Source organism: Sorex araneus, chromosome 2, assembly GCF_027595985.1.
Source record: "Sorex araneus isolate mSorAra2 chromosome 2, mSorAra2.pri, whole genome shotgun sequence".
Taxonomy (NCBI): Eukaryota; Metazoa; Chordata; class Mammalia; order Eulipotyphla; family Soricidae; genus Sorex; species Sorex araneus.
In genome coordinates, this window is record NC_073303.1 from 189,655,052 (window position 1) to 189,668,368 (window position 13,317).

Here is a 13,317-nt window from a genome sequence, read left to right on the forward strand (position 1 = left end):
GTAAAAGTGAAGGAGCAATAAAATCAGCTCAAGAAAGCAGCCGATTCCTAACATCTGTTAGTGAAATATTGATGCAAAATCCAACATGTTGTTTTCATTAAAAGAATGATTGTGGACAGTTGAAAAGTAAAAACTGAATTTCAAGACCAGATCAACGGGTTGATAATTTTATCAAGTTGATAATATAACTTTATCAAGTTGATAATTTTCTCAACTAAGATTTCTCAACGTCGTTTTATAATAATCTCTATTTTTTTAATTTAGTAAAAGTTCAAACTGGTTCAAGAGTTTTAAATAGAGTTCAACATCAGGGGGCACATGTTGTAAATGCTTTTATCTTATTGAAAGCAAAATTTGAAGTAAAAAGAATGAGAGGAAGCACGGTAGCTAGTAGAAGGCAATTAAAATGACAAAATTAATTCTCAGTTATTAAGAAATTTTAAATGTTATTTTGTTTTATTTGATTTGAGGCACCATGATTCCAACCCTCCACCAATGTGACTCTTTCCCTCCAGCGTTTGAGTGTCTTATGTCACATCCCCACCCGCCAGCTTTGGAAAGCTCAGTTCTGTAGACCACTTCTCAGGGTCTGCTGCCTTGGGCCAGCTGTTATTCCCTTACTGTGCTGCCTTCTATCCCTGGTCTGAGAGAACATTCTGTGCCTGTCCCTCTCCTTCTGACCGACTTCACTGCAACATCTGGACACAACCTGAGTCTCCAAGAACAGATGAATGGATAAAGAAACTGTGATGTGTTATTCATTTTTTTTTTAATGAATCCTCATTCCCATTTTTTGACCTTCCTGGTTTTCCGATTTTAGATATTTTCTTCTTTTTTAGTGTCTTTTTTTAACTCTAAAGACATATAAGTGAAATATATACATATATCTATTATAAGGAAATAAAGTTTCTGAAGTTGGAAACTTTTTTTTCATAGAATTTTGAAGTGATTTTATAAGGTTTAAGTAGTCTCTCCCAAAAGCAGTTTTAGAAAGTAGAAAACCAGAAATGAGAAAGGGGGAAGTGATTCAGCTCAGTTCAAAATCTTGCAAGCTCAGGTTCAACCAAGGTTTGTTTCCAATGAAAGAAGACAAGTCTGCTGAAGGAAATAGACATTCCCTGGGGGCAGTGAGGTGTTGGAGAAGTTCAAAGACTTGATGACGTGTTGAGAACAAAGATGATCGGGTCCTGCTTTGCCAAGGTTTCCCCCCTCCACTGGCTTCGAGGGAGTATGAGTTTTCATTGTATTATCTACGAAGTATATTAGGGACCGGAGCAATAATACATCAGGTAGGGTGTTTGCTTTGCACACAGCTGACCCGTGTTCAATCCTAGGCATCCTGGATTTTCCCCAGATCACCACCAGAAGTAAATCCTGAGTGCAGAGTCAGGAGTAACCCCTGAGCATTGCCGATTGTGACAGGGAAAAAAAAAAGAAGAAAAAAAAGTATATTAAAATAGTTTAAAAACTAAGAAATTTCAGTGATGTTGAGAACTTTTCAGAAGATACTAGCATATTGCTAAAGGAAACTTTTGCAAATTGGGGTTTGAAGTATTGGAGACTAATGGTTTGGAATCAGTATCATTGGCAAAATCATTCATTTTGCATATTATTTAAAAAAAATACCTAGAGGGCTGGAGCGATAGTATAGGAGGTAGGGCATTTGCCTTGCATGTGGCCGACTCGGGTTCGATTCCCAGCATCCCATATGGTCCCCTAAGCACTGCCAGGAGTAATTCCTGAGTGCAGAGCCAGGAATAACCCCTGAGCATTGCTGGGTGTGACCCAAAAAGCTAAATAAATAAATTTTAAAAATAAATAAATAAAAAATACCTAGACACAGTGGTAGAGAGATATTGCACTTTGGTGATGAGTGTAGTAATATAACATTGAATGCCTACTGCATAAATATTGATATTATTATCAGCCATGCTTCCTTAATAGTATCTTTTTTGGGTTTTTTTTTTTTGGGGGGGGTCACACCTGGCAACAAACAGGAGTTACTCCTGGCTCCGCACTCAGGAATTACTTCTGGTGGTGCTCAGGGGACCATATGGATGCTGGGAATCAAACCCGGGTCAGCCATGTGCAAGGCAAATGCCCTACCCACTGTGCTATCGCTCTAGACACTTAATAGTATCTTTTCAATATTAAAAACAGTAAATGGAATTCCTACTGTTACACACATAAAATGTTATGTCAGTCTTTTATGGAAAAATACTAAGACTTCTGACTTAACAGCGTTAATAAATAAGTAAGTATAGGTGTAATTCAGCAAGAGCAAAGATCAGCCCTCCTCTTAGATCCCTTATAGGAATTCTGGTTTGTCTCAGTCCTTCTGCTGTTCTGAGGATCTGGACCACCCTTCAAAATCTCTGAAATAAAATCCAGGGCATTGGGTTGGGGGAGGGGGAGGGAAAAAGAATATGAAGAACAAAGACATGAGAGTGTCTGGATGGATTTAAAGGAATATTGGGCATATAGTGACCAAGTATATGAAAAAGGAGAAAATGATATTTTAAAAAATTTATTGAGCCCCTCCATATGTTTTGGAAATATGCAAGCAAAACCAGTGTAGTTGATTCTTGAACAACACAGAAGTTAGGGGTGTAGATCCTCTGTCCAGTAAAAGTTCCAAAAGACCTATGACACTGTAGTTTTCTTTTGGGGGGGGTCACACCCGGCGATGCACAGGGTTTACTCCTGGCTCTGCATTCAGGAATTACTCCTAGCGGTGCTCGGGGGACCATATGGGATACTGGGATTTGAACCCGGGTCGGCCGCGTGCAAGGCAAATGCCCTACCCACTATGCTGTCACTCCAGCCCCAACACTGTGGTTTTTTAAAGTTGGTCTTTGAACGCCTTGATCCCTGAGACTGATCCACAGGGATTGCTACGTTATACAGATAAGTAGACTATTGGCCAATAGAAGTGAAACTGTTTAACCCGGTGTTCTTCACATAGATATCAACTGCCTTCATCTCTTCCCTAAAACAAAAGGCAGAAAGGGGAGGAGAAAAGAGATGAAAAAACATCACTCTGTGTGACTGACACACACGTTTCAGTCTATAGATGGAAACTCATTAGTAAGTAATGAGAGAGTAGATTCATCTCAGGCAAAGTTCAGTTTTCTGGTATGAATGAGTGACCAAGTGAATTGTGATTTCACTCTGGCCACTCGGGTTGGAAACTGCATACCAAAAGTAGACTATAGACCGAGCATGATGGCTACTTAGTACCTCTATTGCAAACTACAACACCCGCTATACTATATCTCCAGTTCCCAACTGTCCCTTCCTGGGTGTCCGTTTGATCCACCCCATTTGCAAGACTCTTATCATTAGCAGACCAAAAGGCGCGGTGTGTCCCAGCAAATTGCTCTTGTGCTTCTCTTCCCCTGGGCACTGTTCCGCACAACTGGGCCATCTCACTGCCATGTTTGGGCAAATTCAGAGGTTTGCCCTTGTAGCAGTCACGTTTCAGAAACGAACACTTTTGCGAAGTGATTTCAACCAGTGCTCGTACACATTTTTACATCTGTGAACTAACTCTAATCCTGCTGTCTCTCCGAGGACCAGCAGCTATAGATGAGACACCTCTTGTGGTTTCCAACCTCTCTACACGTGAGCCACTGAATACCACTGATTATCAAAATTCTTTCAAATATGGTGATTTGGAGCCCAAATCATAATAGAGTGAATAGGCTGTTTGTCTTGCATGCAGCCAACCTGGATTTGACCCCCGGCACCCCATATGGTCCTAAGCCAAGGAGCAATGCTGGGTATGCTCCTCCCCAAACAAAAGAAATGTGGTAATTTGACTGGACCAGAGAATGACACGCACAAATGAAATAATACAGAACGATACCTGTGAAAGATTTAATTAGAAAGTTTTAATTCCTCTTTCACTGCATTATTTTATCTTAATCATGTTCAGCACACCAAATCTTTTGAATATTAAATTTTACCCGTTTTAAAGGTATGCTAAGACCCACTTTTTAAAAATTCTCCATCACTTCTCTTTATTGTTGTTGTTGGATAACCAAAGGGTTACACATACTTGGATGTTGTTCTTGCACACCTTTTTTTTTTTTTAATTCTTAATAGAGATTCTGGACTGGAGTGATAGCACAGTGAGTAGAGCGTTTGTCTTGCATGCAGCCAACCTGGGTTCGATTCCTCCGCCCCTCTCGGAGAGCCCGGCAAGCTACTGAGAGTATTTCGCCCACACGGCAGAGCCTGGCAAGCTACCCGTGGTGTATCCGATATGCTAAAAACAGTAACAAAAAATCTCACAATGGAGGCGTTACTGGTGCCCACTCAAGCAAATCGATGAACTATGGGATGACCGTAACAGCGACAGTGAACAGAGATTCTTTGGTTTACAATGCTAGTAATATTGATGATGAATTCTCATACCTGTAAATCCATCATCACACCCATTACCAGTGTACCAACAAACTTTCTTTCCCAAGGACCCCAACATCCCTCCCTCCTAAGCCCCCCAACTCAACTGTGGATCAGTTTTCCCATTATGTTGCCTTTGGCTTTTTGTCACTGCCTTGCTGTGTATCTTTAGGTTTCACAGTGAGAGATCCTTCTGCCTCTGTCCCTTTGCTGCTGGCTGGCTTCACCCAGCATGATAGCCTCTCGTTCCGTTCATGTTGCTGCAAACTGCATGCTTTTCTTCTTCCTTTGAGCTGTGCTCTCACAATTTAACTGTGATGCTAATGCACACTTTGGTCCCAGTGTTTGCCGGGGGTCACACATCTTGGAAGACTAGTGCTCACACACACTTGATGGTGGTGAGCTGGAAATTTCCCATTTGTGGCATCAGGGGCTCACAAACAGCAGTGTTGCTGGGATCTCGTAGTGTGTAGGTAGTGTTGGGATGGAACACATGGTCCTACACAGGCAGGTGCTTTACTACTGCGATGTCCCTGGCCCTTATAAAATCACCTGTTTTGGTGGGAGAGAGGAGATTGGAGCTATACGTGGTAGTGCTTGAGGACTCTTCCCAGCTTAATATTTCGGGGTCACTTCCATCAGGGTTGGGGGGTCAGGTAATAACAAGGGTACAAACCACGCAGGGCCTCTTGCATGAAGCCCATTGAGTGATTTCTGCAGCTCTTAAAGCACTAGTAAGTAGAAATTTCTATATATGTTTATGGCAGTGATGAAGAGATCATCATGTGATTATTAGGTCATATTTGCCTCAATAATCAGTCATTTTCATCCTATAAATTAGGTCTGTAAAATACCTTAAATGTTTTCTGGGAAAAACTAAAGATACTTATATTTCCATAATTTGTACACAAAAATTATATATGTCAATACTATTCATGTGTTTCATTGTCACTGTATCACTGTAATCCTGTTGTTCATCAATTTACTCGAGCGGGCACCAGTAATGTCTCTATTATACTCAGCCCTGAGATTTTAGTAGCCTCTCCTTACTCGTCTTTCCCAAAGATTAGAGGCTCTTTCAGGGTCAGGGGAATGAGACCTATCATTACTGATTTTGGCATATCGAATACACCACGGATAGCTTGCCAGGCTCTACTGTATGGGCGGGATACTATCAGTAGCTTGCCAGGCTCTCTGAGAGGTATGTATATATATGTTACTATATTTGGGATATGAATACACCACAGGAAACTTGCCAGGCTCTCCTAAGTGGGCAATAGACTCTCGGTACCTTGTCAGGTTCACCAAGAGGGAGAACTAGGCTATTAGATGTCACTCGGCTACCCACATTTGGTTTTAGAGTTTCTGGATGTTGGCCGCTGATGGGATTACACTACATGGAGTGGGGTCTGGGGGCAGTTTCTGGGTGTGACTGCCTAGCTACTGGAAAATGGGGGATCTGGGTAGAAGAGGCCCACTCCTCAACTGAGCAGCGTTGGAGATCTCCGTCCCGGGTCCCACGCACCTGGGTTCCTCCACCGGCTCCCCCATGAGTGAGGCTGTCCGAACGTGTGAAGAGTGGCCCAGTGACTTTAGACACAGTGACAGCTTGATTAGGCTCATTATAGATTTCCAAGTAATTTGTTTTGAGGTCGTTTCATACTGATTTGTGTTTCATTGTCAAAAGTGTAAAATCACACATTTCTACGTGTGATACTGATACAGTCAGAGATATTTGTGCAACAGTTTATGCTCTTGAATAAAGTTCTAAAAATGTTTATTTGGGTCAGAGGAGAGCTAGCCTGTGAGAGAAGATCGCATAGTAAGTGGGACCATGGACATCAGCTCAACATGTTGTAACTATTGAGCTTTTGCAGCTGGGTTGTCTGTGGTGGGTCTCTAACCAATTTTTAGAAAATGTTTAAAAGTCAAACCACAATACAGAAGTTGGGAGAGAAATACATGTTTTGCCTTGGCTTTTCCTACTTTGATAATTTACCTTTGATGTATTATGAAGCATGTGAAAGTATCCAGTAAGTTCAGATTCGTTTTTTTTGACACTGCTTTCCGTGCAAGCATTCAAAAATGGCCTTTTGTATTTATCTTCATGTCCCCCTGTGTTTCATCTTGCAGGTCAGAAGGCGTATGGATTCTCCGCCCTGAAAGACCAAGTAGTTACAGCAATAGAGTATCAAGGTAGGAGTATCTTGCTGATTCTCGTGGACTGTGTTGCTTGAATGACTGTTGGCACATGTGGTGTTTTGGATGTAGTTGAAAATCTCTGCCTCACCTCACATTAGCCCTCTGCGGGAAGTGTTGCTTCTTGTCTATCTTGAGATCTTCTCCAACCTCAGCAGAAATTGTGGACATTTGATGAAAGATTATTATACAGAAGTGTTTCTTTTACATCCACTCTCTGCAACAAAGGAAAGCTAACTTGTGAAACTGGTACATTGGGTGGGGTCAGGGGAAGATAGGGAAGGGAGATAATTAAATAAAAGAAATGCAGATTCATGGGTTTGGGGGAGGAGCACCAAATTAAATGAGTTAGTATTTGATCAGATCTCACAATAGTACTTGGCATATAGCAAGTGTTGTGAGTGCTTGGTTAATAAAAGGAATCAGCTTGGCATTTAAAAATGACAAATCATGTACTAACAAATTATTAAAATAATTATTTTGGTTTATTTTAAACCCTAGTGTTTCAATATGATTAAACTAATTAGAACTTCATTATTTAGCATTAGTTTAAAGTGGGGAAGAGGGAGTAGAGTGATAGTACAGAAGGTAGGTCATTTCCCTTACATGTAGCTGACCCAGGTTCAATCCTCAGTATCTCATATGGTCCTTGAGTATCACCAGGAGAAATTCCTGCGTAGCAGGGCCAGGAGTAACCCCTGAGTTCCACTGGGTGTAGCCCCAAAACCAAAATAACAGAAAATTAAATGGGGAGAGGTAGGAAAAAGGAATTTAATTGGAAGTAATGTGGAACTATGGAGAATTTAAAGGGAGGAATAATGGAACTGGTAAAATGCCAGAAAAGGAGAATGGGCAAAAACAAAAGCGAGGCGGCAGAGGAAAAGGTAGGTCAGCCAGGCTATCAGACGACAAAGGAAGGGAAGTCAGTTTCCTTTAACTCTTACTTTCTGTTTGTCCAATTCAGTCTTCTGAATATACTTCCAGCCACCCATCCCTCGGTCATTTCTGATTTAGGACATCAAAATAATATTAGCTTTACATTACTTTTAAAATTTTTATTAAGGTTAAATTCACATTAATGTATCATTTGTGATTTTTAAAATGAAGTTTTTATTTTTTTAAATGAACAGGTTAGTGAACTTTAGTTTATTAAATGTGCCTTCCAAAAACCACCTATGTCCAGTTCCAAAAGATTTCCATTACTACAAAATAAAACCCTCTAAAATAAAATCCTGTACCATCGAGGCTACTGGTTGAGTGATTGGTAATGTCGTGGTTGGGACAGAACCCAGGGCTTGGTGTGTGTGAGACATGCACTACCCACTGAGCTATCTCTCTGGCCCACATTACACTTTAACTAGTTTTAGTTTTAATGTAGAAAATTCTTCTATAATTTATTGTAATTAAATACAAGCCTTCCTCAAAATAAATATTTATTTTTTAACCTCTACTCTTTTTAATTAAAAATTAAATTTTAGAGAGTAGGGCATTTGCCTTGCATGCAGCTGACCCAAGTTTAATCCCGGGTAACCCATATAGTTCCCCGGAACTTCTAGGAGTGAGCACAGATGCCAGGGATAAACCCAGACCTCCACTGTGTGTAGCTCAAAAACAAAACTTTAAAAAAAAATTTTAACTATGTTCTATATGTGGTCCAATTATTCCATCCTGGCTTTATAAGGCAAATTTAATTTCATTTTCCTCACTGTAGTCTTAGAGCACTTGATGTAGCTACTTAATTTGATTAAAAGTTTAAATATTTTATGATATGTAGATAGCTAGGTTATGTTCCACCCACTTTGTTTTTTCCCTCTTATCATCTTTCTTCTTGATATCCCTTTCGATGTCAAAAGATCTTGGATTGGAGCTGGAGTGATAGTACAACAGGTAGAGCATTTGCCTTACATGTGGTAGACCTGGGTTCGAACTCCCAGCATCCCATATGGTCCCCTGAGCACTGACAAGATTAATTCCTGAATGCATAACTCCTATGCATCGCCAGGTGTCACCCTCCCCTCCCCCCAAAAAAAGAGATCTTGAATTTTTTCTTTTCAGTGTTGTTGTTCTGTATCACTTCCCATAGAGGTCTAAAAGCAGAATCATAATAAATGACATTTGCTCTACCGGGCCTATAAATAAAATGAGCAGCCTTCTGCAGAGAGGGGTCAGACCTGAAACTTATAAATTAGAGCTTAATAGCTGCTTTTCCTTAAAAAAGTAATTACTGGTAATCCCCTAGTACTTGGTAGTACTATTCTCTTCTTCTGTCATGTCATATTTTGAAGTTTTAAACTTAAATGCCATGAGAAAAATCCTGATCGCAATACCAATTCCTAGAAAAAAGTAAATTCACAATAGTTCTACATGAATCCTAAAAGTAAGTATATGCTAGTGTCATTGCTAATGCTTTTTCTGAAGAAAGAAAAATTACCTTTTTCAGCTAAAACAAAATTAAAACAAAATAGGTATTTTTCAGGAATGTCATAATTTAACAGAAAAACTTTGTGCATTTTTCTGTTTTAATATGTCACGGCTTAAGAAAATAAGATTCACATCTTTGCGTTCTTTACTACCTCAAAGGGAAATAGCATTTTAGTTCAAGTTTGAAAAATGTTTAGCTAAATTTTAAACCTTTTGGGGTTGGAGCAATAGCACAGCGGGTAGGGCGTTTGCCTTACACGCGGCCAACCCGGGTTCGATTCCCAGCATCCCATATGGTCCCCTGAGCACCGCCAGGAGTGATTCCTGAGTGCGGAGCCAGGAGTGACCCCTGTGCAACGCCGGGTGTGACGCCAAAAAAAAATAAAAAAATAAAAATACATTTTAAACCTTTTCTGCTAATGATCGCTGTTCAGCTGAGAAATCTGTACATAGCTCTAGTTATATATATGAATTGGGTATGTAAAATAGGTGAGAAATCATTTACTGATCATAAACAATGAAGAAACTTACTTCAAAGGAGTTTTTCAGTTACATGAGCCCATAAGGCATTGTAACCCAGAGTTTAGGAAGTCAAGGCATTAGGGGATGGAGCGACATTACAATGGGAGGGGCACTTGCCTTACACACAGCTCGTCCAGGTTTGATCCCCAACAACTCATATGGTACCCTGAACCCGGCAGGAGCGATCCTGAATGCAGAGCCAGGAATGATCCCTGAGCACAGTTGGGTGTGACCCAACCAACGACCACCGCGTCCCTGCCCCCCCCCACACACACAAAGAAGTTGCGATGTAACATATGGGTTTTAATCATTCTCAGCAAGTTTACAACAGACACTGGGAAAGGTTCCTCACAGGTAAATGGAATAGTGAGCTCTATGGAGCACTGAGTTTAGGCAAAGACCCTATGAACCCCTGTATAGAAACACACTTCGTGAGACGTCCCACTTTGTGAGATGAATATTTTTCTTCACGACTACCATCGTTATAGATATAATATTCAAAAACAGTAATTTGGCGCTGGAGCAATAGCACAGTGGGTAGGGCCTGGCACCGGCTGACCCGGGTTTGATTCCCAGCATCCCATATGGTCCCCTGAGCACCACCAGGGGTAATTCCTGAGTGCAGAGCCAGGAGTAAACCCTGAGCATCGCCAGGTGTGACCCCCCTCCAAAAAAAACACAGTAATTTGCAGGCTGAAAAGATAGTGCAGGGGTCCAGATCTTGTATGGGGCTGACCCCAGCTCAATCCCTGATCATAAACAATGAAGAAACTTACTTCAAAACAATCTTTAAGTTACCTAGAATACCCATAAGGCATTGTAACCCAGAGTTCAGGAAGTTAAGGCACTGGGGGCTGGAGAGACCATCCCTGGCATGACAGGGCTCAAGCAGCCCCACGTCCTTGATCCCTTATGTTGACACTGAGCCCTTGGAGCCCCCCCGCCCTCCCCGCCCCCTGCCAATACTCCAGTAACTTGCTTAATACCACACACAAGTATTTGACAGAGTCAGTCTCCAAAACTTGGGCTTTAAACTGCTATGTTGTGATCAACTCAGTACAGAAAACCGCAGCGATCACGGGTGCTGAATTTTGTCCCCCAAGAGGGGCTGAGCCACAGAATTAAGTTCAATTCTGTTTTCATTGGATCTTTTCCCCTCAGATGGTCACCCCAGGATTCTGATGATACTTTCCCTGTTTTTCACAGTTCCCAGAGGTGGTGTCAGCACCTAGAAATTAGGGACTCGCTATTCCTGTCAGGGAACGAACAGTCCTGAAGTTTCCACGTGGTGAATTTAAAGTTCAAGTTCAAGGACATTCAAGAGTCCCAAAAATTGGAATTCTGGCTTTTAGACCTTTGAATCAAACTCCCCTCTCTTAAAAGTTGCCTCCCTGGACTCCAGCAGCCTTGGGAGCCCCCTTGCCCCCATCCCCGGCATTCCCAAGCTCCCTATACACTGCTGTCTTTATTCTCACAACGCTCCAAACTCCCTGATATACTATAGAATTCACTTTTTTCCCCGCTTTTCGGGGTCACACCCAGCAATGTTCAGGGATTCCTCCTGGCTCTGCACTCAGGAGTTACTCCTGACAGTGCTCGGGGGACCATATGGGATGCCGGTGATCGAACCCAGGTCGACCATGTGCAAGGCAAATGCCCTACCTGCTGTACTATCGCTCCAGCCCTAGAGTTCACTCTTTATGGTATCTCTGTGTGCTTGTCTGTATCCACTCAATTATAGGATCCCAAAGGGAGGCTGTCCCCTCTCTGGGCCCCCTCTGCCTGTGATTGTGTCTTTGCTGCTTTCTCTTTTTCTTAAATGAGCACTCATTTCATCTTCCCGATACTAAAAACCAAAACAAAACCCAAAGAGCAAAGAGCAAAGATCTTTTTATGACTTTGGTGATCCACCTCAAAAACAGTCGTGGGCTCATCTATGAGTAACACTCATGTCTGGATGCATTGCATAGTCCAGTGTTTTGCAACCTTTTTTTTATTCAAATGTTTCTTTTAAAGATGTGGCCACTTTCTCTCCTTATTTCCTTTCTGTCTACACCCCTCCTCCTCCAATTTGCCTCCTACTGTTTGCGTGACCCACTCCCCATTTATATGATTTCCACTGTGGCCCCATCTTGGAAGTCACACAGCCTTATGGTTTCCACTGAGAATAGATAGAAAAAAGTATTTCTATACATCTTATATAATATATAATCAATATTAGTGAGCCTGGAAAGTTACCACACTTAGGAAAAATGTGTCGCTTGCATTTTGAAATGCAGTTTCTGCAAACGTTTTCCATAGAGTCATAGGGTGAGAAATTAGGGAGAAATCACCAAAAGAATATGGTGTGTGTGCTGTTTAGTTAAGTATATAAAACAATGTGATTTTTGACAAAGATTATTTCTAGCACTGAGGAGTAGGAGCTGAAAATGAGTGTGGGTGTGTATCTGTTGGAAACTCAACAAAATACGGGAAGGAAACCTATCTAAAACTTAAGCCTCCGGAAGGTCACCGCCCATTTGCCTCAATCAACAGAACAGAACCAAGTTTCCTCAGTCAAGTCCCTCAGCACACATTAGTCTTTGTGGCATAATTATAAACGCATCTGGAAAATGATAGTCTTTGTAATGCTAACCCTCCTTTAAAATTTATAGCCATCCTAAGAAACAGTTTTAGAATTTTTTAAATTTGCCATTCTTTTCTCTGCGTTGCTTTTCTCTTTTCCATTACCTTTTTATGTTATTTATAGTAACTTGTGTGCAACTGAAAAAAAATTTTTTAGACAATATAATTGCTAAAAAGGAAAAACCATAATTCTATCACAGAGGAATTATGGCTGGGTGATCATGTTCATACGTACTCATGCAAGATTTTTGTCATAACTATGTGTATATTTTTAATAAAATCTTAGATAATAGTATAATATATTTTATATGGCTGGTTCATTATATCATATATACTGTCCCCTATTTTTTAATATTATTAAATCTGCTTCACATCAAAATAAATGATAACTAAATGAAATGCAAACATGAAAGTTCACAGGTTTGTAACTGTACCTCACGGTGAATCACCAATAAAAACTTTTAAAGAAATAAAAAAATAAAAATAACCATTGCTATCAAAAAAAAAAACCAAAATCAAAATCAAAGGTATGGCAAGAGTTTAATACAATTGATCTTCTCATCAAAGTTACTATACTTTTTAGGTAAAATTCATTATGGATCAAAAAAGTTTTTAGAAGTATGAAATTGACACTGTAAAGCGCCTGAGTGAAATGTATTTTTAATATATTTATACTTGGTGGTTTCCATTTGGCAACTTAGCAGGTGGCAGGCAGCGGCTGGGTTTCCCCTCTCAGTCATCTTGTTTAGTCTTGCAGTCTAAAGATGGCTTTTAAGTCCTAGAAATTCTTGAATGACTTAACTGCAGTAAACTTCCTGTAATAATGAAATCTTTGTAAACTACTTAGAGGCAGTTAAACATGTTGCCAAGATGAAATATTTTGATAGTTTGGGGATTAAGATAAGAGATAGGAATTACCAGTTTACCGAACAACCATATGAGATTAGTAAGGATGTGTTCAAAGAGAAGGTGATCAAAGAAGAGATCCTAAGGAGAATGTAGCCTCTTGATGGAACATTAGTGATTTCCACTGTATGCCCCTAGACTAGGCTAAGTGCCTTTTCCCAAGGAACTAGCGGTGAAGCCTCCTTGGCTTACGTCTGTTCTAGCATTTACATGCTGGACTGATGTTACAGAGTCTCG

The 13,317-nt window shown here is 40.6% G+C and overlaps 1 protein-coding gene across 1 annotated transcript in view; it reads left to right on the forward strand.

The window, feature by feature from the left end:
• The window catches only part of JAM2 (junctional adhesion molecule 2), a 79,704-nt gene that overhangs the window by 36,384 nt on the left and 30,003 nt on the right, over positions 1-13,317 (forward strand). The window contains exon 2 of the mRNA XM_055129116.1: positions 6,541-6,603. Within this exon, the coding sequence (XP_054985091.1) occupies positions 6,541-6,603 (63 nt within the window). The remainder of the gene's footprint in view (positions 1-6,540; positions 6,604-13,317) is intronic.